At 39.3% G+C, this 24,937-nt stretch overlaps 1 protein-coding gene across 1 annotated transcript; it reads right to left on the reverse strand.

Moving 5' to 3' along the window:
* Nucleotides 1–252: 252 nt before the first annotated feature.
* LPL (lipoprotein lipase) lies at nucleotides 253–23,574 on the reverse strand. Its single transcript, XM_057723422.1, has 10 exons — nucleotides 23,285–23,574; nucleotides 16,530–16,699; nucleotides 12,357–12,536; nucleotides 11,010–11,121; nucleotides 10,011–10,244; nucleotides 8,536–8,778; nucleotides 6,487–6,607; nucleotides 5,588–5,770; nucleotides 4,321–4,425; nucleotides 253–2,204 (listed from the first exon to the last, which is right to left on the reverse strand). Coding segments are annotated over exons 1-10 (1,437 nt in total). The 5' UTR covers nucleotides 23,373–23,574; the 3' UTR covers nucleotides 253–2,203.
* Between the last annotated feature and the right edge of the window lie 1,363 nt (nucleotides 23,575–24,937).

Here is a 24,937-nt window from a genome sequence, read left to right on the forward strand (position 1 = left end):
AGTATCCAGCAGGCAAGGGAAGTCCTGTGTATTTTATTTAGGAAAAATTCTGTATCATTTTTCTCTATAGTTTAAGTGATCTCTAAGTCTTTGTACAAATGTAAATATAAAAAAATAAAATATAATATGAACTGTAATTTTTAGAAGCTACTAAGCATAAGGATTACCCAGTAAAAATTTGCTGAATGAATCTGCCCTAAGAATAAATTTCTTTTTTGGGGGGTTTAAATGATACAAAATAATGACTTAGTATTGTAATAAAATGTTGTCAATTTTATTAAAAGCAGATTCCATTTCTTCACATAGTTAAGTAAGTTTTGTGTTTTTTTAAAGCCCATTTTATTGTATTACTTCATAAAAGTAAGTTGGCTCAGTGAGACTGCCACTGATAAAGACATGTACAAAGTTAGCACCAAACGTCTATAAATGCAGATAGCCACAATGACCTTTCCAATACGTACAATCTCCCTTTACACATACACACATATATTTACAGCTAATAAATAACATTGAAAGCCAAAGCGTTGCTGATATATATAGTGAAGTCTGTAGAAGCCAGAGTTCCCAGGACTGTACACTGATTTGATTCATATTTTGTTAAGTTGATGCACCCTTGCTCAAAACCCAAGTCCAGAGAATTAATGAATTAACAATAAAGGGGGATGCCAACAACAAGTCGCACAACATTTTATTTTTAGAGAGAATTCATTCCAAGCTCGCTGATGTCAATCACAACATTCATCCTACTTTGTACAGGCACAACCGTATTTCTCAGCTGAAGGGCTGAAATTCTGGCACCACTGGAACAATTCCTACTCCAATATGTTCCAATACATCTTTTGATTGTTTACCTTCCAAGCCATGCTGAGGAATAATCCAACATGTTGTGGGGCTTCATACGTGAATATGTGCTCAGACACCCACACACATTCACAATTTGGATTCCCAGCAATAGCCTCTGAAATATTTGAGTTCTTTATCATTTTATAATAATACATAGAAAAGCATTCTTAAACTACGAGATCTAGTCTATAAATAATTGTTTGCTCACTCTTGACTAGTTGTTAAAAACAACTCTCATGATATTTCGTGTGGTTATAGCAATTGAGGATCCTTTTAATTGCCTATGAATATATCCCCTTAACTTTTCTATTTCTTTACTTAGTAAAATCAATCCTTGTCTAAAATTTGTAGGCCTTTGCATGATGCAAAATTTGACCTTGAACACGTTTTCTTATCAAAATTAGGGAAGAAAGAGACATGCTCAAAATCTGTCTGAAGCATGGCTGAAGTAAGCCTAAAATTGAATAGTAACCATCGTATATCAAAGGACTTCAAATCAAAGAATATAATTTTGAAAATCTGATAATAAAATTATGGTATCATTTTCTTTCCTGTAGTTAAAATTACGTGTCAGCTGATGATAACAGGCTCATTTTAAATGCCTATCCAGGGAACATTATTCAAATATAATCTTGAGACAAAGCAAAAAAAGGAAGGAGAAAGACTAAGCAATGAACTGTAAAGCCTATTAAGATTTAATTGATCTCAGTTTTATATCTCCTTTAATTTGTAACTTAGTTATGATGCAACCAACCGCAGGGAGTGTTTAAAGGTTCAGTGCTTTATCAACTCTATTCTCCATTCCTCTCTGCAAGTCACTGGTTCCTGGTCAACTCCTGGGCTACATCCCAATGGCAAGAGGAGAATCATTCCAAGAAAGTAAGTATTTGACTGATAAGTAAATGGGTCTGAATCACACCACAAAAAAGTACTTTCTATATTTAGACTTGGAGAAAACTTTGGGAAGGTTATGTAGAAAATGCAGAATTCCAATTAAAATACGAGGTTCTAATCAATTTTAGGCTATGGCTAAACTTACTACATGAAGAGCCCTCATTATTTTACCATGAGCCCAAACAATTCTTATTTCTTTCTAAAAGGACTGAATGCAGTGCTTTTCATATCTACTCTTTTTTAATGTTGAAAGATGTGCTATTTGGCCATTATACTCCTCAAATTGAATTAACCGCTTTTTAGTATTTGAGACTGTCTCCTAAAATAACTAACCAGGCTACGGCTGGGATTAATACTCAGGAAAATCCACTTTTAACCACCCAAAGCCCTGGGCATCTTTTGTAAGAGTTACTTCGTTCTTCATAGAATTCATAGGCTGTTCTTTCTTCTGTAGATTTGCCTGGTTTCTGAGAGAAAACAGAGGAAGCATGGCAATTTATTACCTGCTTAGTGTTTTATAGCCCTCCCCCCTCCCCCACCACCTTCACAATGAATAAGTAGTCAACCGGAAGTTCAGAACAAAGGTTGTGAGAATAGACCAAATCAGAGGAAGTGGCAGGCTCAAGGGAATAAAAGACACTCTAATATTTGCTTAGCTGTGCCCTGATAAGCAGTATCATTTTCAGAGGACTGAGCCAAAGGATTTCAAAATTGAGGATTTCTTACTTCTAAAACCTGTTAAATAAAATGCCTATTTTTTTTTTCTTTTCTTGTGATATGAGACTTGCGTAAAGGGTTATAGCAGAAGGTGAGAGAAAGAGAAGCTTTTATTTGATTGATCAAGGTGAGAAACTACAGAAGGTTATTAGTCTGATTCATAATTACCTCCTAGATAAAGTTCACATGTAAAAAAAAAAGCTCCCTAAATATCTGGTGTTCTCAGTAATCTTATAATCAGATGATAAAGTCTTATAACTTATATAAATAATATGACCAGAAATACTTTATAAAGAGCTGGAGTTATTTCCTAATTTTTTAAGTTTTGTTTTTAAATTCACAGTATAGATTTTAAAGTTGTGGATGATTTGGGGAGAATATATGCAGAGGTGTGTTTGTGCATGTTTGTAGGTAACGTAAATGCATGTATAAAACTTCATATAGGAGTCCCTTTCAAAGAGTTAAAGAAAGCGTGAAATTGCCTCAGATTTGTGATGGGGAAAAACAAAGCAATGAAGCACTTAGTAGAAGTCTCCACTTAGATAAAAAGTCAGTTATTCTCCCTGGCTCAATACCAGTAACTATTCTCCATGGCAAGTTTATCTTGAGTGCTCTTATATTAATGTTTTTAATCCAGATGTCTTCATCTTGTCACTCAAAGTACATAAATCATAATGCCGTTATGTAAAAAAATAAAAGAAGATAAATATAACACATGCATAGATAAAATCTGAAAGGATATAAATTAAAATGTTAAGTGGGGGTTGTCCCTGGATGATAGTTACCATGACTTTATTATCTTCTTGCCTATTTTTCCTAATCTATTCAAAATCCATAATTATCCATGGATAAACTATATTACAAAATAGAAATTAAAAAGCATAGAGATATTCCACATAGGGTCTTTAATACACTTTTTCTGACTACGCAATTCTTATTCTGTACCTTTGTCTATAAATGTAACTGGGAGAAGACAAACCAAAAGCAATAGGCTTTGCTATTTCCAGATGATATTGTGACCAGCCTTTCCTACTGTTTCTTGTGTCACCAGCTTCTATGATATGATCTAAGCTTTCCCCCTTTATACCTATAACCCATAAGCACTGGGCTTCTGGCAGGGGAATAAGTGGAGGAATGAAAGTGGCATACTTTCGGTATTCAGGAGGGGATGGGGAAGGTCACATGTTCAGTCTCTACTTAGTACTGACGCTCTGGAAAGATTCAGCTGACAGCTGCCATGTGGATTAGCCTTAAAGGTCAGGTAGAAAAGAGCCAGGCAGTTGTTTTGAGATGGAAAAGAGAACCATCTCCTAAACTCTAAATCCATTAGATTTCCATCTTTGGGGGTTTTGAGACAGATGTTTGGTGGCTGCTCCTTTGGCTCTCTGTCCTGGAATCTGCTGGCACTTGGAGAATCAAGAAGGACTCTGGCTGCAGCTGATGTTTCGCTCCCCTGGGTACATCCTGGGAGGAGCTGCACCCACACCCGTAGTTGTGGTTACTAACTTGTGCTGTATGCTCTACACACAGGGTCTGTAAAGGGAGCAGGTTCACAATATAGGAAAAAGCAGAAGTGAAGATTTTGTAGTAGTTCAAGATGTAAAATAAAATCTAAAAAGTGCACCTGGGGTGAAGGTTAGAGCTGGCAGAAAGAACAGAAAGAAAAAGAAAATAGAGGAAGTACTGCCAAAAGCAAATGGACTGGTCTAATGTGTATACAGAAGGCCTGATAAAGGCCACCCAAAGTTCTGGTCACAAGATTCAATCCAAGCCTTTAGTTCAGGGGTGAAGGGCAATGCATGGAAGCAGCATCCCTCGGAGAGCAAGTTCAAGATAACCCAGAGAGCCTTGGCCCATGATGCTCACCAGCCAGACTTTCTAGTCAGAGACTTGTCATGGCATTTCACAAATATCACAGGTGACTTTCCTTTCTGCAGATGAGACATTTTCTCCCTGGAACAGAAGATCACCCTGTGGAAGAAAATGGACATAAACACACCATATTAGAACAATAAAAATGAGTGTTCAAAAATAAATGGTTCAGTCGGGGCTGTTTGAAACCAACATAATCATTCTGATAGTTTTGATATTTCCAATAATTAACTGTTTATACTCAGGCCATTCTGGTCAGCAACACATCTGAATCAGAGGGTTATTTGAGGGCTTAATCCATTGTTCGTCAGTAAAGCTAGTTTATCAATATAGACAGGCATACAGACAGCCTGGAGTAGGCTTAAAATCACAAGATTTTCACCAAAAGAGGATACAAGATCAACTCTACCACTTCTTAGTGTCTGCATTAGGGAATTCACAAGTCAGGCTTCAACTGGCCCTGCTGGAGAAACAAACACACTGTATAGCCTCTCCATTTACTACCTCTTTTCTCCCCTCTTTGGTTATAAAAGAAACTGACTAAAGAGAAATATATTATCAATCTTTACTTATTTATTTATTTATTTATTTGTTATTTATTGGCTGCACCACACAGCTTATGGGATCTTAGTTCCCCAATCAGGGATTGAACCCAGGCCCTCTGCAGTGAAAACTCTGAGTCCTAACCACTGGACCACGAGGGAATTCCCTATCGATCATAATGAAAAGAGTCATTTTATTTACAATAATGGCATACTATAGTTTGCGAAATCCCTGTACATTTAGTACAAAAGTTTTAAATCTTATGGGGCTCTCTATGCAATTCATTTTATCTGTGTGGAGTGGGGCTGGGGAGAGAGGATGAGATTATCTTGGAATTCTATTCTTCTTGAAGGGGTTGGTTTTAATCTTTGAATGTCCAAGTGGCATCTCTGAGGTTCTCTGCATAACTGTTTTGTGCTTGCAGGAACTGGTGCTAAATGAGAAGCTGAGATTCTTGACTTCTAATTTCAGCTCTCACTCAATGACTGTGGCAATTCAGAGTTTACCTTTTCTTTCCATGAGATGCAGAAATACCATCACTTCCCTAGTATGATAATAAAATAACACTCCTAAAAGATGATAAGTGTAATTACCTAGGAAATATAAAGACAAAGCTTATTGAAGTTTCACCTGAATATTGGAGGCTCCAGAAATACTATTTCTAGGAAATAACATTAGAGTGAATCAAAAGTGAATGGAGGAAAATAAATTTAATTACTTTTTCTGAGTCTCTCCTGCTTTTACTCTGATCTTCTCAATGGTAAAGTTGGGGGTGCTCCACCATTCAGACCAGCTGAAGTATGAATCACTGATCCATTTGAGTTTCAGCATTAGCAATTCTCCAATATCCACCTCCGTGTAAATGAGAAAGGAGTATGTCTTGTTTGTGGAAACTTCAGGCCTGCATGAAAAATCAACATTTTTCATTAGTTCTGGAAATCAAGATTTTTTTTCCCCTTTTTCTTCCTCCTAAGATGTAAATAGCTTTATTGTTTGGGGAATATTTTAAAAATGCAAAAAATGTCCAGCAAAATATGCAACATGCATGTCAATGGCATTTACTGTATTTTAAAAGATATCTACATTAATGTGGACCTTTAATGTACTTCAACTTTTATCCTAACAATATGGACTATGTAATATAATTCTTAAGAAAAAAAATTCATAAGTCCATCATTTGGAGATATTATTTTCATTTTCATATATTCCCTTTCAATTTGTATTGATATGTGAACATGTGTCCTTGGTTACAGTTATAGTGTACATACAAGTCTCTATTCTTTCTTTGTTCACTTCATGTTTTACCTTTTACTTTTTGCCATGTTTTACCTAGTTTTCTATAATTACAGTTTTTAGAGGCTAGATTAATTTTACTGACTTGTTGAACCACAATTAACTTAACCAATGCCTCAGTTTTGGACACTTGCTTTGCTTCTAATTTATGCTACTATATGTACTACTGTAATCTTTTGCCATATAGCTTTTTAAAACTTTTTCTGTTGAATATGCCTTTTTCTAGGTGTCCTATACCTCTTCTGTTCCTCACACCAATGGTTAGGGCAGGTAGCAGTGCCATGATAAACCCACATGCTGGAGGAATGTTCCGTGGCTACTCACAGGGTGAAAGGGATGTTTTCACTCTCAGCCACGGTGCCATACAGAGAGATCTCGAAGGCCTGGCTGCTGTATGTATTATTCACAGTCCCAGAAAAATGGATCTTTATTTGGTAATGGAAGACTGTAGAGAGAAAATCAGAAAAACTTCTGATCGGTCTTTATGGAAACAGGCAATTCTGAACAACAGAACATATCTTACTAATGATCAACAGGAAGTGCTCATACACAACTATAAGTGTGTCTTGGAAAGATTTCTTCATGTCTGCACAGTGCTCACTACTAGAAAATTCAGACTTTACATTCTACTCCCTTGCATTAAAGTGTGGTTGTAGTGGACAGGAAAAATCCAGGTGTATCTGAACTGCTCAGCAGACCCAGAAAGTCATCATCTTTGATGGGGTACTGGGAAGATCAAACCAAGAAGCCAAAATACCCATGAAGCTTTCTCCATGAACTCCACCTTTCCTTGGCTGTTTTGTCCCTTATCATCTGGCCCAAGCACATTTGGCATTTGTTACTGTGTCACTGTATGTGTCCATGTTTCTTCATGTTTTGTGGATATGTCTGACCGCCCTATCCTGTATGCAGGCTCTTTCAGCTCAGGGGATCACGTGTATCTTCTATTCTTCACTGTCTAGCACAGAGTTGGTAAATAATAGGCTCACAGCAAAATTATTTCATTAAATCACCAGTGAGGCTATAAAGACAGCCAGTTCCTAAAATGTTCTGTATTAGGGAGAGCCTCCAGAAGCCCGTACTTAAATTTCCACATCTCCTTCTACTCTCCCCATCTCTGAGCAGATGGGATGGGGAAGAGCTTAAGGAATAGGAAAGGTAGCAGGCTTACGACGCAGCTCTAAAGGATGAAGAGAAACAGTCTGGGTTAAATGCAGCCCTTGCAGGCATCACCACAGACCAGAGCAGGGAAGTCTGACTGCCAAGGTGTCCCCAGAGAACACTGAGGCAGGATGCTGGGGGTGAGTGAGCCCTGCCCAACTCTTCAGAAGATTATGGTCTCCTCTAAACCTCATACACAGTTCCTCATTCTGAAAAGTTGGGGAAACTAAGAATTCTTCATTGCTTAAAAGGTTTCCTTGAATTATAGATGCTCCAAAACTCTGGGCCACCAAATGCACCTCTAGATTCTAACAAACCACCTTAAAAATGGGTGCCTCTACCAGATATGTTTTACCCTGGGAAACTGTTCTTCAATGTCATCTCTTCTCTCATACTTCCACCTGGACTCCAGGTAAGCTAGCCTTTCTGATATTGGTCCCTCTTCGTTAGATTTATCTGATTACCTCCTCTTCCAGTCTCCCTTCAATTCCTGCAGGTCTTGCTCTAAACAAGCTGCCAAGTTTGAAATTCAACTGTGAACAAATTCATGGCAAAATGGGAATATCTTAGACGGTTTGGTATATTCTCCCCTCCCAGGAATAGTTAAATTTTCAAAAACAGGTGGTTCTTGCCTTCGCTGAAAGCAGACTTTAGGAGTTGACAAACTTTTTCTGCAAACGGCCAGATAGTAAGTATTTTAGGCTTTGTGGGCCAAATAGTCCCTGTCCCAGCTACTCAGCTCTGCTGTGGAGACATGAAAGCAGCCTTAGTCAGTAGAGAAATGAATTAGTGTGGCCATATTCTAGTAAAACTTTATTTACAAGAGCAGGTGGTGGGCTGGATTTGGCCCATGGCTCATAGTTTGCTGACCCTGGATGAATGGTTTCAGATGAACTCAGAGCCTGGTGCTGATGCTGTGGCTTGCATGTGATGGTCACAAGTACAGAGGATGGTGGCAAGCAGTGCTGCTGCACAGGGATGTGCAGTTGTGCCCTGGGCCCTACTAGCAACGGGAATTGGGAGCTTCAGCAAAATGGGTTAGTATACCTCCCTTTCTACCACCAGAAACACAAGTGAGGGCCTGGAGTTTAGCAACATCATTTTATCATCTCTGTTGCAATGGACAGAATGAGTACATGTGATGCAACAAGCGTGATAAAAAAAAAAATTGGATCAAATCAATTTTCCTATTTACAACAGTCTCCAGCCTACCTTTGTAGGGCATCTGAGAACGGGTCTTCAGGTACATTTTGCTGCTTCTTTTGGCTCTGACTTTATTGACCTCGTAGCCCAAGTTGTTGCAACGGTTCTTTCTGCAACTCAGGCAGAGCCCTTTTTCAAAGGCTTCCTTGGAATTGCACCGGTAGGCCTTACTTGGATTTTCTTCATTTAACAGAGAGTCAATGAAGAGATGAATAGAACGCTCGTGGGAGCATTTCACTAGCTGGTCCATATCTGAGGAAAAAGAGACACGAAGAACATTTCAACCCTGTGACAGTGCACAATGAACATTTCATCTTTCACGTCTAGAATAGTTGAGGTGTGGTGTTAGAATAAAATGATCCCCTTGATTGTAGGTCCTATTTAAGGAGGTACTTTTGGTGGCAGCTTCTCTCCTACCCCCAAGAGTGTCAAAGCTGCACATTTATAGGAAACTTTTGATGTTTCTGCTGTCTTATATTTGTGAGTATGTTTATGAAGGTATAATAAGAGACATCCAAGACAGGAGCTGATTTGAAAGCATATAATACTTCTAAATGCTTCTAGAAACATACCTCTAGAAACCACATCATAAAGGGCATGATTGTTAAATAGTACTTTATCACAGATACTACATATAAATGAGGGGTGTGTCACTGCTGATGATTTTTACATTAAATGAATTATAGAAATAATCAGCAATGTCATAAAAGTGCAGCTATTACCAGGCTTTTATAACAATTGAAATTAGTAACATCATGCTGTAAATTCTATAATGTATATTGATATATTGATTACAGGTCGGTCCCATTGTCCACAAGTTATGCAAAGGTCCCTTAAAACAAATCATAAAATTAACAAGAGCTAACATGATTATGAAAGTAAATATTTAAAACATTAATTTGCTTTTTCTTCTTAAAAACTTGGAATATTTACTCTTAGAGAATGGTGATTTGTTTCTGATTTGTACATCTCTTTAAAAGGCTGACAAAAGAAATCTGGACTAATTAACGTGTCCTTTACTTTTAATAAAATTCAAAATAACGCTACTGGTTTCACAACTATTCAAAGTTTAACATGTAGCCAGATAACACTTTATCAAGGGCAGTGCAGTTTTCTTGTCTAAATCTCACCTTTTCTTTTTCCCTTATATTACTGCAAGTGCAGTCCTCGATGTAGTTTACAGTATAAGATGAAATGTCTTTCTGACCACAGAAAGTACTGAGGCTCTGAGGTTACCATGCTGAACGTAACAGACTTCTTCAAAAACACATCTTGGCTAAATGTGTGTGTTCAAACTACGTACTTGTGGAGAATGGGTAGGACAAAAACTTACATTTAATTAACTTCTAAATGCTTCTAGAAACATACCTCTAGAAACCGCATCATAAAGGGCATAATTGTTAAATAGTATTTTATCATAGATACTATGTATAATTGAGTTAAGACAAAAACTTACATTTAATTAACTTCGAAATTATATTTACCTCCAAAGCCTCTCTGTGCAATCACACGGATAGCTTCCCCAATGTTACATCCTGGTTGGAAAGTGCCTCCATTAGGATAAATGTCAACATGCCCTACTGGTTTCTGGATTCCAATGCTTCGGCCAGGTGACCCTCTAGTGAACGTGTGTAAGACGTCTACAAAATACGCGTCATCGGGAGAAAGGCGCCCTGGAGCGTCTGCATACTCAAAGTTAGGTCCAGCTGGATCTAGGCCTTAGTGGGAAAAAAAAAAACATCCTCAGAGATTTTTAAATTCCCATTAGTTTTAGTTTCCATCAGTATCACCTTAGCATTCCATTGCTCATCATTTGAATGTAACTTGCAGCCACACAGATTCTTATTAATTCCTCCTATTCTATAGTGACTGGATTTTTAAATTACTGAGATTCATAAAAGCAGGCTTAGCTCCTTCTCAAATACAACTTTGAGTCTCTCAAACTAGCCATTAAATAACAATTTTCACTCAGGATGACTTGATTCTCCTTTGTAAATTATTTCTGAGCCTGGTTAGAAGGCCTTTAAATAGTGCTGTGCTCTTTCTTCCAGTCTACACGGGCCAAACTACTTATTGCCATTGGCCCAGATGACAGGCCTCATTTTTCCAAATGGCCTCTGGTGTTGGTCCTTTTTCATTTTTCCCAGTATTGATGTGAGAGGTGACAAATGTGTGTGCAATAAACCATCAAAGCACAGAGCAGAGGGAGGAGGGAAATGGGTTTCTCAGAGACACCAGTGGGCTCTCGGTGCTTAACTGCACCATTTCTCTTCTCCTGCCAGTAGACGGTATGCTCATGAGAGCAAGGGTCTGTATTTTATCTTACTCCAGAAAAAGAGCCCACTCATGAGATAATCAAATGGCCAGGCATACCCAGAAGAGTACCACTCACATATGGTTGTTTGACAAACACTCTGATTCTCTTTCAGAAAGACAGGCATCTTAAGTCTTCTGTTGTAAGAGAGATGGCACTGCTTTCTTACCGGTAATTCTGTTGACCTTCTTATTGGTCAGACTTCCTGCAATGCCCGCAACATGGGCTCCAAGGCTGTATCCCAAGAGATGCACATTGTCCAGAGGATAGTTAAACTCATCCTTTAGAAGAGGAAAGGAAAAAGGGGTTTTACAGTTTTTGCAAAATAGCAATGCCAAAAGAAATAAAAGTTGAATAGTATTCCCCCCAAATAAATAAATAAATAAAATATATTGTTTTCAAAATATAGGCAATACTGAAAATTAATTCTATTTACTTTAATTTCTCATTACAGGTAAGAGGAACATGTACTATAGTGTTGAGATTTTCTCTTTCCTTAACAACATATTTAAATTAGAAAGGCTTTCCATATATCTGAAATAGAAATGTATGGAAATATGAATTTCCATACATAAAAATATATATTTAACTTTAACTCATTGTTCTCTACTCTAAATACCCTGCATCACTTTATTCTTTAAGGTTAGGCAGGAATTGGCTTAAAATCAGAAAATATTACAGGGGAAGGGACTACAGAAATATATGGTCCAGCCTCCTCATTCAACAGTTGAGAGGTCTGAGGTCCAGGAAGGTGATCTGATTTGTCCAAGTTCACTCTGCTGGTTAGCAAAAGAGTCAAGAAAAGAACTTTTATCTGTTAATGATCAGTCCAATAAACATAGTTTATTTTTCATCTCCAAGCATCTGGATTAAATAATTTGGCCCTGCGAGAGTATTAGCTTCCTTTCAACCCCAAGATACTTTCCAAAGGTATATTTCAGAGGATGGCCTTAGAGATTCAAAGTGAGTAAAACTCCTCACCCTCAGCACCTCATGTCCTACAGACTTTCCCTGTCATTTTTTCCCTAGCTCATCTCCATCACTCCCCTAACCCTCAACAAAAATCTGGATCCTTAACCCACAATAAGGAATAAGTACTATTAATATTTTCATCAAAGAGATTGGTATTCTAACCGGTCAAAGCCCGGATACAATTTCCATGTGCCAGCCAACTGGTAGGGAAGGATTTGGCTGAACGTGACATCTTCCCTCTGTCTTGAAATAACAAGCTTTTGTCCCTTCTGCCCACTTAGTTCTTGGTCTTAGCAAATCTATTCACTGTGAAAATATCAAAGGATAGGGCAGGGCAGGACTCCGCCTTATGGGCTTTATAGCTTTATCATTCTTATCATAATGCTGCTTTTAGATGAAAAATAATGTCCAGGCTTATTCTGAAGATATGAGTTGACCCAGAAAATATCTATATCAAAGTGAAAAGGAACAAAGACCAGTCGTTAGTCCAGCTCTAGCCAAGAGGTCTGTTTTGGACATACAAGGCTCCTTCCCCCAGTCTTACCGCCATCCAGTTGATAAACTTGGCCACATCCTGTCCCACCACCTTGGTGTACCCCGCAGACACCGGATAATGCTGCTGGGCCCTTAACAGCCAGTCCACCACGATAACGTTGGAGTCCGGTTCCCTCTTGTACAGGGCAGCCACGAGTTTTGGCATCCAACTCTCATACATTCCTGTCACCTGAAGAGGATGATACAAGCATCCTTCAAATACCCACCTACCACTTGTTACAGATATGTCAGTCCAATACACCTACATTAAATGGAAAAGGGGAAAAAACCCACAGGAAGACCATTGGCTCAGACACAAAAATCCAACCACAAGAGTGTTCAGAGTCTTCTGCCTGACCCTTCTGAGGCAAATTTGAGTATCCCAAAGAAGGAATGTGTTGAGTTAGGAAGGGCAGACTGGGGTTTACCAATGCTTTCAATTTTAAAAGTGTATTTTATGAATTCAGTAAAACTTCAATAACATAGTATTGAAAGGAAAGACTGATCTGAATAAGTTGAAAATTTGCTGCAGAATTAAAGACTATTTTAAAAGAAATTTAGTTTAAATACTTAAAATTGGGCTAATAAATGTTTCCCAACAGAAGTTTTTGTTTGTTTGTTTGTTTGTTTTTAATTGATGTACATTTGCTTTACAATGTTCTGCTAGTTTCTGTTGTACAACAAAGTGAATCAGGTACATGTATACACATATCCTCTTCCTCTTGGATCTCACTCCCACTCCCCCCATCCTATCCAACAGAAGTATTTTGGGGGATGTGAATCTTCTTTATTCTTATAAAGGGTCATCTATGTACAACATTTGATGTAATAATGAAAAAAATAGTTTTAAACATACTAATCTATTCTAACAGAAGGTAACTTTGTTTCACAATCTCTTAATACAAAAGAAAATGATTAGTTTTAGCTCAGACTTTTTCACAATTCTTTCCAATTCTTGATTAATGAGGTTTAATAATCGCATTTCCCAAATTATTAGATTGGTCCTGTTTTGAAGATAAGCAGACTGACAACTGTATATTCTTTGTTTCTTGTTGATAAAGGCTCCCAAATTCAAAGTCAATAGAACTCTATGTAGAATTTTAATTTATGCTACCAGAGAGGAGACATTGGACATCTTTGCAAAGATGCTTATTTTAAAATACTTGAAACACATTTAAAAACTGCAGATGATAAAATTCCATGCCATCCTTCCAGGAGCCTGTACATAGCAACAATCTGCTTTAAATCCCCAAATCTACCCACTCCTAATATGACCTGAGAGCAGATCATACTGTAGCCACAGTAAAGGTTACTCAACAATGTACTCAATAGACAAAGAAGATTCTGAAATCCATGTTTAAGGCAGCTTTTATAGGGAAGTCTGTAAAACTTATATTCTTCTTAGAGTAATGCCAATAGAACAAATAAGACTCTTGAATTCCCAAACCAAGGGATCTCATTTGAAACTCTGATCTTAGATGGTGGATCCTTTCATATCTATGCTTCCATTTTGTTTAATATAATTTACAGGCTAAAACATTAAAACATGAGCTCTTGTGTCACTCATGACACCAACAAACTGCACAATTTTCCACCACATTGCTGTGCTCTGCAGAAGGAAAAAGCAAGCCTGGGACTCAGGAGATCTTGTCTCCAGTCCCGGCTCTTCCACTGATTACTTCTATGAACACAGGCACTGTTTTAACCTTACTAGGCTACCTATAAAGCAAAGGGATCAGAATCAGATGATCTGGAAGTTACCCTCCACCTCCTAAATTTCTTCTTGTGACCATTTTGTTTCCCAATCTACTTGCAGTGATAAAAATGCCAGCTCTATAAACTATTTCAAGCATGAAGAGAAAACAGAGAAGAAAAGGCACAAAGGTGATGTGAGTCCACTAGGAACATGCTTAAGTCTTCTTTGAACATGTCTCAGTGAGGCTGCTTTGAGTCTGGGTGCAGCCTGGGTCTTTGGAGGAACCAGCTGGAATGCCTGCCCGGCATAAAACCCTGAGGAATTGGTCCTGCTCCCCCTTTCTCCTCTCTTGGAGATTAAAGGCTGGCCACCCTTTGCAGCTGTCTTTCTAGAGAGGATGATGTCATTTCTTCAGAATGCAATGTTAATCACTCTTCCTTTCAGCCAGGGGTTAGCATCTCCAACATCACAACGAGAACCCTGTACTTAAACACAAGCAGGTGGCCAAGCTCCAGGACAGCTGTGTCTGAACTGCCTTCTGGGATGTGTCCTGTGCACACTGCATGCTAAGCATTTTTTCAGGTTTCTCAAAGTTGCAGAACAAAGCTGCAGCACCTCCTCACTTCCCCTAGTCCTACACCCTTGAGTCGCTGAGCAGCTTACCTCAGATAAGGCAGGAATATCTTGTTTGCTCTCACCCTCTATTATAAGTTAAGCTCCTATTAAGTTTTTCTGTACTATCAGTTTTTCCAAGTTAGGCAATCTGTCAAAGGACAAGGAACCCAACTTACTCCTACAGTGACTGATACTTTTATTAACTGCCTAACAACCCATCTAATCCTTTCTTTTTTTTTAAATTTAACATAAGGCACTTCTATAAGTAACCCCAACAAAGGGGTGGAAAACAAGGACCCACCTTCGTCAGTTTTGAAAAGGTATAATGTCCTAGTTCTTTCCTTCTGAGCTTCCTTAAATTGGTACCAATTTTTAAAAGTTTTGATTCTGAGGCATGCAGCTGAACTTGAAGCCCTCCTTGCCACCTGCACCAGGTGGTCCTCCACCTGAACCAGCCAGGGAGTTGACTGAAATGTCTGGGATCGGTTACCCAGCACAGCTGGATGAGTTATTGCACAGACCAACCAGCTCCGTATGATGAAACTCAGTCCCACATCTTCTGAGCCCAGGCACTCAAAAAAGTCACGGCACATGACATGAAGAATATAAGTGGACTTATTGGGCAGTAGGGCTAATGATAGAAATTATCATTATCTACTGATACTAGGTGAGTCATGTCATCTTAGTGTAAGAGGACACGTTTTTCAAAAATTCCTAAACTATAAAATTCTCTCCGGGATAAGATTGAGATGCTTGAGATATTCAATTTATTTCTGTCATATAAATGTTAATTAAGCTTAAATTTTTTTGAAAAGTATTAAAAGCCAAGACTACATGCAACCAAAATGTCCCTAAAACCACCAAAGATTATGTTTTCCTATTTAAACCTCTTAAAATATAAAAAGATTTGTGTTAGGAATTTGAACATGTAATTTTATCATAACACATGTAATTTACTATTACTCTAGTAATAGTTAACTCTAGTAAATGGATGCATTTTACTAAAATAAACATCTCTGTGAAATCTTCCTTAGGAAAGAAATTTGGGCATGCGCTGGAGGAACCAGGATCATGTCGGGTTTCCATTGGTTCCTCTAAATGGTAACATATCTTTCTCTGCACTTGAGCAAAGGGCTCAGGGGAATGGCTGGTTCGAGGTCATAGCTAAGTACCATGGTAAAATGAAGTCTGGCACTATCCAGAGGAAGTACTCACGAACCTTTGGCTTTATTTTATTTTTTGAGGACTTTTATTGAGATATAATCGACATACAATAAACTGCATATATTTAAAGTGTACAAATTGACTTTTTTTTTCTTATTAGTAACGTATATATGGCAATCCCAATCTCCCAATTCATCCCACTCCAACCCCCCCCTGCTTCCCCCCCCCCTTGGTGTCCATATGTTTATTCTCTACATCTGTGTCTCTATTTCTGCCTCGCAAACCGGTTGATCTGTACCATTTTTCTAGATTTTGCATATATGCATTAATATATGATATTTATTTTTTTCTTTCTGACTTACTTCACTCTGTATGATATCTATCTTTTTTTTTATTATAGCCATCTTGGTGGTTTTACTTTTCATTTCTCTGATGACTAATGATGTTGAACATCTTTTTATGTGCTTATTGCATTTGCACATCTTCTTTAGTGAAATGTCTATTCAGATCCTTTGCCCGTTTTTAAACTGGGTTATTTGTCTTTGGCTTTAGATTCCTCAATCCCCACCCCGAGCCAGAACTGTCTTTACTCAAGTTTAAAGCAAAGCCATCTCTGGGTTCCCATCACTGGGCTCCCAACAACTAGGGCAAGCCCATCAGAATGCTTGGTGCACGCCAATCTGCTCCTTGCTAAAGAGCCTTTCTTACCGTCCAGCCGTGGAGCACGATAAAGGTTTTGCTGCTGTGGTTGAAGTGACAGTTAGCCACAGATTCCCTCACTCCAGGAATGAGGTGGCAAGTGTCCTCAGCTGTGTCTTCGGGGGTCCTGAGAGCAAATTTACTTTCAATGTCTACAAAATCTTTTCCTCCTGAAATTCCTGGAAAGGAAAAATTGGATAGGAGGTTAATTTGAGGATTGTTTGTTTTCTTTGCTGGACTGATATGTTTCAGATTCACAAGCAACCACCACCAATGCTATTTTTGTTTCTAAAGTTAAAACAGCTTTAAAATAACTGAGTTAAGTAATATTGATCTCTTCTCTGTCTCTATCCTTTCCTTCTTTCCTTCAGCCCTTTTTCAGTCTAGAAGTGTGTCTCTGTGTGTGTGTGTGTGTGTGTGGTGTGTATACAATTTCAAGTAAGAGAACTGCTATTTGAAAATTCCTTAGTTAATTTAATCTTCTCTCAAAATTTGAATTTAAGTGAGTTGACCAAAGTTATGCTGCCAAAAGTGGGAGAGAGAGTAGGAGCCAGAACCTGGGTCTCTTGGTTCTAGTTCTTCTAGAGGACGTTGGCTCAGGGCACTTGTGTTGTATAGTTCCACTTACTTCATATATGATTTCACCCTCTTTATATCTCTGATTACATCAAAGAATTGTCTTCCTGCAAAATATAATACGATAAAGCTTGTTTGAAGGAAATTTGTTTCCTTTTCACTAGCATTATTTTTTAAAATTTTAGCCAGAAAAGTTGGAAGCCTGGGGAAGGTTTCATATGGAATCATTCCCACCAGTATGGCAAGATACAACAGTTCACAACGTTTTAAAAAATCCTTTAGTGGGTTGTTCAGAAATATCTATGCTATGTGTGAGTTGTTAATTCTCCCCCTCCTCCCCAATATCTCTCTTCTCAATTTTGTCTCTACAGTCTTCCACACAAAGTCTATGCTTAAAATGCTAGAGCAAAGGTGGTTCTGGAAGGAATCCACTTTGGTTCTTCATAGTTAATCCCAAAGTGAGTCAGAGGAGAATGAGAACTCTGGCCTATTTTTTAACTCTCTGGACAATACTTCTAAATGTCGATAAATCTTCACAGGGTATTCATAGGCAGTACATATAATACCATAGTGAACACTTTAAGTAAATTGTACTGCAAATGAAATCAAACTCTTTTATAAAGCAAGCACGTCAAAGGGAAGTTATATTAGGAAGTTATCTAATTTCTGGTCAAGTAAAAAGAAGTCAAAAAACCTGTCCATTTGCCACAAGAAGGTAGTAACTTACAGATTTTAGATTTAGCTATTTAAAACATTTTTTTCTTTTTATTTTTTTAAAGCTCTTTATTGGAATATAATTGTTTTACACTGCTGTGCCAGTTTTTGAGGTACACCAAAGTGAATCAGCTGTATTGATACATATATCCCCACTCTCCCACGACCCCCTCCCACCCTCCCTATCCTGGCCCTCTAAGTCATCACTCATCATCAGAGTTTATCTCCTTATGTTATGCAGGAACTTCCCACTAGCTATCTATTTTACATTTTGTGGTGTATATACATCAATGCTACTCTCTCACTTCATCCCAGCTTCCCCTTTGCCCCCCCCCACCCCGCCGACTCTGCGTCCTCAAGTCCGTTTTCTCAAAAGAAAAATAACCAAGGTTGCTTAGAAATACTTCTGATTTCTTAATCTAAACCTCCTCTCTTTTCACAAAAGTTGAAAATTCATAATTTCAAGTAATATTGCAAAAGTCAGACCAAAAATTAAAACAAGAATGATACAGTACAGTGAAAATACAGGCATTCGAATCAAACTTATCGTATAATTTTCTGAGGACTAACCAACATTCTCCTTTTTAATTATTTCCCAAAGTTCCTTAAACAATATTGTGGTTACTTGCAAGTGATTCATTACATGCAACAAATGGATCACACACAAACACACACACACCCCCCTCTAGCATCTAAACATTCTAAGAAGATTTACTCAAATAAGAGACTGTGATAGACTATTGATACTTAAAGCTTTTTTCATTTCCATATAGTAAAATTTCACTTGAAATCCATTCATCAATCAAGAATATTCTCTGTCTCTCAACTCATTTGAAGATGTGAGTCTTCCTTTTCCTTCCTAACCAGAAAGCACTCTGGTGGCCTAATTATTTATCTGATGGTGGAAAAAATATACAGATTTTTAATCTGATTCCACTTTTAGATTCTGCCCAAGAAGTTCTTTTATTGTTAGAATGTGCTTTAGAAAATTGAAAACTAAATTAGCTTTACCCTCTCCCACATTGCTCCACATCAAATAACTCATGTTTCCTCTCTTAACAGTCTTATTTTAGCATGTTCAATCATCAAGCTTTTTAAAGCAGAAATAATCTGAACAATCTGGCAGACAGGTCTCGCCCACTACCTATTTGTCACACTGATATTTAAGATTTTTGCCTTGCATAACTCCAGAGGATACCAGTCACTTTTAGTCTATTTTTTCCTAGAATTATGCAACATGGTGGCTCTGGTGTTGCTGGTGGTTTTGAAATGACTAAGATTATTCTTTGAAATTATTAAGGCAGGCTTTGTATATTTCTATGAAAAAGTCTATTCAATCTATAGATCTTGTAGCAGATTATCTCTTCAGCTCATTGAGAGTTCCAGTTTCCCATAACCAACATTTTCTGGGGGGTACATATCTTGTAAAGAAAAATAATAGGAAATTCATACATTGTCAAGTGAATTTATATCTGGAAAGTTTTGTTTCACCTTTCATAGAATTTTTTGTTTCATTCTAAGTTACAGAAAGCATAATGAAGCCTTTGACAAGAAAACAATACCACTCTATATGCTATGTGATGTTTTCAATTCTATGTTTGCTCTATATATGAAACCATAAATGCTACTGGTGTTTAGTCAGTCTTTCCCTCTCTTTGGCATTCTAACAGGTATTTCCACACTACTGGGGTTTCCAGCCCCTCAAGGATGTCTTGGCATTCTAAAGATGAATGTGCTTTCCAAACTTCTGCCAGCGCTCACACAACTGAATTAGACGGGGAAGAGCTAGGGAGAAGGATGGACCCTGATCATGGGTCATCAATTGATTATGGGTCATTATGAGCACGTTTAGTTGACCTAATAGATATACTGGGATTGCTCCTGGCTGGCACATGAACTGATTTGACTCAACTGTTACCAAGAAAATTATTGTTTTTCATACATGGAAGTGATATGTGTCTGCCCTTAGCCCTTTAAGGCGAGAAGGACCTTTCACCAGGTCCCCTTAGAAATTAAAGCCACTGTAGAATAATGCGGGGTGGGAGGGGAAGTTGCCTAAAGTTTAATCCTTTATAAGGGACCCTATTCTGAATGTGACTTATATCAGTAACATCACACCATCAGATCTGTTCTCATCAAACACTAAGGGGAGATTTTAGGGCACCAGGAACGTTACAAGTTAATGCATTTCTATATAAAGACTGTATAATCTTTATCCCTAAATTCCTAAATAGATACCTAAAAGTCTTAGTGTATAAACAAAGACAAAGAGTTATCTTAATATGGATAATAACTCACAAAATGAAATTAGGCCGAGAAGTCAAAGCACTTTAAAGGTACATTTATACAAGGTACATTTATACAAGGTACATTATAGGAGGAGAACTGAGCATCCCAGGAAAGAGACTCTAAAGGCAGTTTACAGTTATCAGATAAATAAGATTAACATCTATATGAAGACATGCGATACAAGAGCTCAATTATAATGCAATTCTTTTAGAGTTTCTACTTCCTTCCTTTCTCTTTTTCCTCTCTTTCTCTCACACATAAACACACACTCCTAAAGAATTTCATCAGTAATTCATCTCCTCTATGAGGCTTTGGGTCACAGTTATTTACTCAGACAGCCTCTGTAGAATGCCAAAAAAACAAGTGAAAACAAAAAAACAAGTTTGGGGGAAAAAATCAGTGCTGTTATCTGACTGAATTGATTGGGGTTTTCAGATATTCCAATGTAAACAATGCACTTGGCTTACTTAACAAGCAGATTTAATTTTTATAGGAAAAAAAATGATTGCAAAAATAGCGGCCATAAACTGTACATCCCAATTTCCCTCCCAGAATAAAGAAAAAGGAGGATTGAGCTAAAAATACACTGCCTGAAAGAAAGTGAAAATTTCCCATTGTCAGTCTTCCCCAGTGCCTGACTCCCACCTTTCCACACAGCTATTAAATCAACCACTCTCTTGCTGAGCTCTACTCTATTCGCAGGTGGTATCTGCTATTTTGATGTCGTCATCCATCATGTCTAACTCATATGTTAGCCTAGAAATTCACCATGGCCAGTCAAATAGAACTGCAGCTGCTGAGCTCTTTGAACTTCCTAATGAGGCCACACAGAGATTGTGGTGGCTCCAAGAACAAAGAGCCTGAGGGCAGTGCCTGTATCCTCATATTTTTCTTAGAAATCGAGAATGAATAAGTAAAGTCCAAGCTCAGAGGGGGTGCTGCTTACCATTCCCTCACACTTGTTCCTTTCTACTCTGAATTTCTTACATTCCTACCTAAATTCATTTGGAGGAGAGAGGGGGCAGAAAGTTGCTGTCATGGGAGAGACATACTATGGAGAGGGGGGTGGGTGGGTAGAGTGAGAGTGGGAGGGAAGGATAAGAAGGTTTAATTTCAAGTCCACCTCAAAATGATTCCTCCCTTACAAAACATTTACAGCCAGGAAAAGCATGTGTTGATTAAAATCCAAGTTAATTCATTAATCACTTGTGTCCATTTACATCAAAGAGTAAAGAAGTAGAGGGGTCTAAGAGAACCTTTTAAAAAAATTGTTACTTGAGTATAGTTGTTTTACAATGTTGTGTTAGTTTCTGCTGTACAGCAAAGTGAATCAGTTATACATATACATATATCTCCTCTTTTTTAGATTCCCTTCCCATTTACGTCACCATAGAGCATTGAGTAGAGTTCCCTGTGCTATGCAGTAGGTTCTCATTAGTTATCTATTTTATACATAGTAGTGTATGTGTGTCAATCCCAATCTCCTAATTCATCCCATCTCCCCTAACCCTCTTGGTATCCATTGGTTTGTTCTCTACATCTGGAGAGGGCTAAGGGAACTTTGAGTCTGGTCCAAACTCCTCACTTTAGAGTTGAGGAAGCAAAACCCAGAGAGGTGACACTGACTAGCCCAGGAATTTAGGGTTCTGAATCTCTCAGAGTAGCAAAAACTCCATTTGCAGACCACGCTTATTTGTGTGTGTATTTTTTAGTCTAAGTAATGTTACCCTATAATGTACTTTCTGAAATAAGAATCTGGAGTTTGTTCCAACCACTTTCTTGGACAGTGTAAAACACTATCCAGAGGAACATGTTCCTTCATAAGATGTTTAAGACTTTCTAATTGAACCTCCAGTGTTCCCAAACTGATCTGACAGAAAAGATATTCTTATCAGCTTTGATGGAATCTACTTTCTTTTTTTAAATCTACCAAAAATGTTATTTCACAACTCAGTGCTGAAATAAAACAAACGTTTAGCTGCAAAGTCAGAGACAAACTCGACTATAACTTGAATCATTATGGACGAGCCGCCTGAAAGCACATCCAAAGGAACAGCCTTAACTGCAAGTCCACCAGGGAAGAGAAAAGAACATGTTGCCTCCTTTTATGACTTGCTTTAGTTGCTGCTGTGTGTTAACTGAACCAAGGTTCACGTTACACAGGCTGCCTCTATTGTGGGCAGGTCTCCGGCTGGGCGCTCGTCTTCCCTGCAATAAAGAAATTCACATTCGGCCTCAACGCCTTAACCCTGGTGAGCGGTGACGGGGGTTCAGCCAGTGGCCTCCCTGCGGCGCCCAAGCAGCCCCACGTGCCCTCGACCGCACCGTGGGCAGGGCGCCCGGAGCCGGGTTCAGCCCCGAGGACAGTAAGGGTAGCCAAGTGCAAACTGGCAACCCACAACTCAGCAGCCACAGACTGCTGGTCGCTCTGCCACGTTTTTCAAGAGGGTCAACCCTTCACTAGGTTTGCTGGCCGCTAAGAAAAGCCGAGCGTACAGGAATGAAAGCTGGACAGCTTCCCCGGCGTCCCAACGCGTGCAGGACGCTGCGTCCCCAGGACTCCGCGTCCCGGGTCCTCTCCTCCCACCTCCACGAGGAGAGCAAGAGTGTCCCGTACCCCTAAGTTGAGATCAACGCCTCACCTTCCCGCCCCCCGCCCAAGGGCCGGCTTCTCCGGGAGAAGGGGCCACTTTCTGCCTGCGCTCCCCCTGACGGGGTCTGAGCTGTGGCCAAGGCCAAGCCAGGGTCACCTTGGCCCGAGAGCCTTTCATTCCAGGGTCCCTCCGAGCGGAGGGGTTACTGCGGGTCACCGCCATCCGAGCCTTGCTCCCGCCTCACTGGTCCCGCCCATCACACTCCTCCCCCCCACCCCACCCCGCCCTTCCCTGCTGAGCCCCGGCGCCCGGGAACTCTGCCTCAGCGGGAGTGGAAGGGGCAGCGCGGGAACGCGGGAACGAAAGAAACGGGAACTGGAAGCCGCCCCGGAGAGATCGGAGGAAAAATTTCCTTCGTGTCCCTTCCAGACCCCACCCCAGGGACCCTTCTTGGGGCCGGCGCTAGGGCTAGGAGCGTCCCCGGTGCGCATCGCAACCCCTTCCTACTTCCTCCTTCTCATCCTCACAACGCGTGCAGGTGGCCACAGAGCCGATTCTGCAAGTGGAGGGGAGTCTGCGCGCAAAACTTACTGTCGGCGATGGCCAGCCCTCCGCGGGAGACGGTCAGACCCTGAAGCCATACGCTCAGAGCCACCAGAAGCAGGGCTTTGCTCTCCATCTCCGGGCGCGTCCCTCTGTAGGAGTTACACGGCACCCGGCGGGAGCGGGAACACACAGATGGACCGACTGAGCCCGAGGCGGGAGCAGGCTGGAGCAGCGGTCGGGCGCAGGGCAAGTCACCCTTTAAAGAGGAGGCAGGGCAGCTAGAAGTGGCAGGTTTCCTCGGAGGAGGCGGAGGAGAAGAAATCGAGTCTGACACTGTTTCCACTCCACGGCTGCTTATGTGATTGGAAATATGCAAATAAACCTCATCACCTATTGGCTATAAAATCATAAGTTGGGGGGAGGGTCCTAAATTCACTTCCAAATATTTGAGCAAACTGTAATGAGGATCAGCCCTGCCAGCCAGAAGAGGACGAAAGGGCAGAGGGAAATTTTACTTTCTCTATGAGGCCTATTTGCTTTTCCTAAGGGGTCTGGCTCTCCTGGGCCCCCTGTACAAGCACCAAAGACAGTTTTATATGGATTTATGTGAAATACTCTGGAATCACCAGTTTTCCAAGGAAGGGAAGTTAAGTTGTTTAAACTACATTTGGTCAATACTTAAACCCACTCCTCTTTTGATGGATCCTGTTTGTAACTTGCGGTGTTTGTTTTGTTTTGGGGTTTTTATTACCCCAGATTCTCCTGGTCAATGTCAATCTAAGGACCCATGGACACACATTGTTCTGCAGCGTGAACTTGCACAATCTGGTATTTTAACATTGGCAAAATGGATTAGCTTATGTAGTGAAGAAAAAGCCTTCTAGCTCTAACTAGTTTCCAATTTTTGCTTCATGCAAATTGTACCCAATGCTCACCATCGAGGAATGTAAAGATAACATTTTATCCTCAGAGGCAGAATATTGAGGCCAAATAGCCTAAAACTGTATTGTTATGCTAAGTGAAAGAAGCCAGTTACAAAAGACACATCCTATGATTCCATTTATATAAAATATCCACAAATAAGCAAATCTTGACGACAGAGAGTAGATTAGTGTTGCCTAGTGCTGGGGAAAAGGGGAGGGAGGAGAATGGAGATATTTTATGGGGGGATGGTGATAAAAAATGTTCTAAAATTATATTATGGTGATGGTTGTACAACTGGGTAGATACACTAAAAAAAATTGCACTTTAAACAGGCAAACTTGATGGTATGTAAATTATATCTTAATAAAGCTATTAAAAAAGATGTATTGAGGTATGCAAGTAAAATAATAAGAATAATAAAATCACTTTGGATATTGCATTTTTTTTGTTTTTGCCAAAATGCTCAGAATACTTTCAAATATCTTTTTGAATGTAAAGAATTTGAATTAACCAGGAGGGACAATCAACTTTATACTCTCCACTTTATATCTGAGAAGCAGGCTCATAAACCAAAACCTCCAAATCACTATCTGTTTTGGATTATTTCTCTGAATACTTTTTTTTATTTTTTATTTTTTATTTTTTTGGGGGTACACCAAGTTCAATCATCTGTTTTTATACACATATCCCCATATTCCCTCCCTTCCTTGACTCCCCCCGCCTCGAGTCCCCCCCACCCTCCCCGCCCCAGTCCTCTAAGGCATCTTCCATCCT

The sequence above is a fragment of the Hippopotamus amphibius genome, chromosome 2 (assembly GCF_030028045.1).
Source record: "Hippopotamus amphibius kiboko isolate mHipAmp2 chromosome 2, mHipAmp2.hap2, whole genome shotgun sequence".
In the NCBI taxonomy this organism is placed as follows: domain Eukaryota; kingdom Metazoa; phylum Chordata; class Mammalia; order Artiodactyla; family Hippopotamidae; genus Hippopotamus; species Hippopotamus amphibius.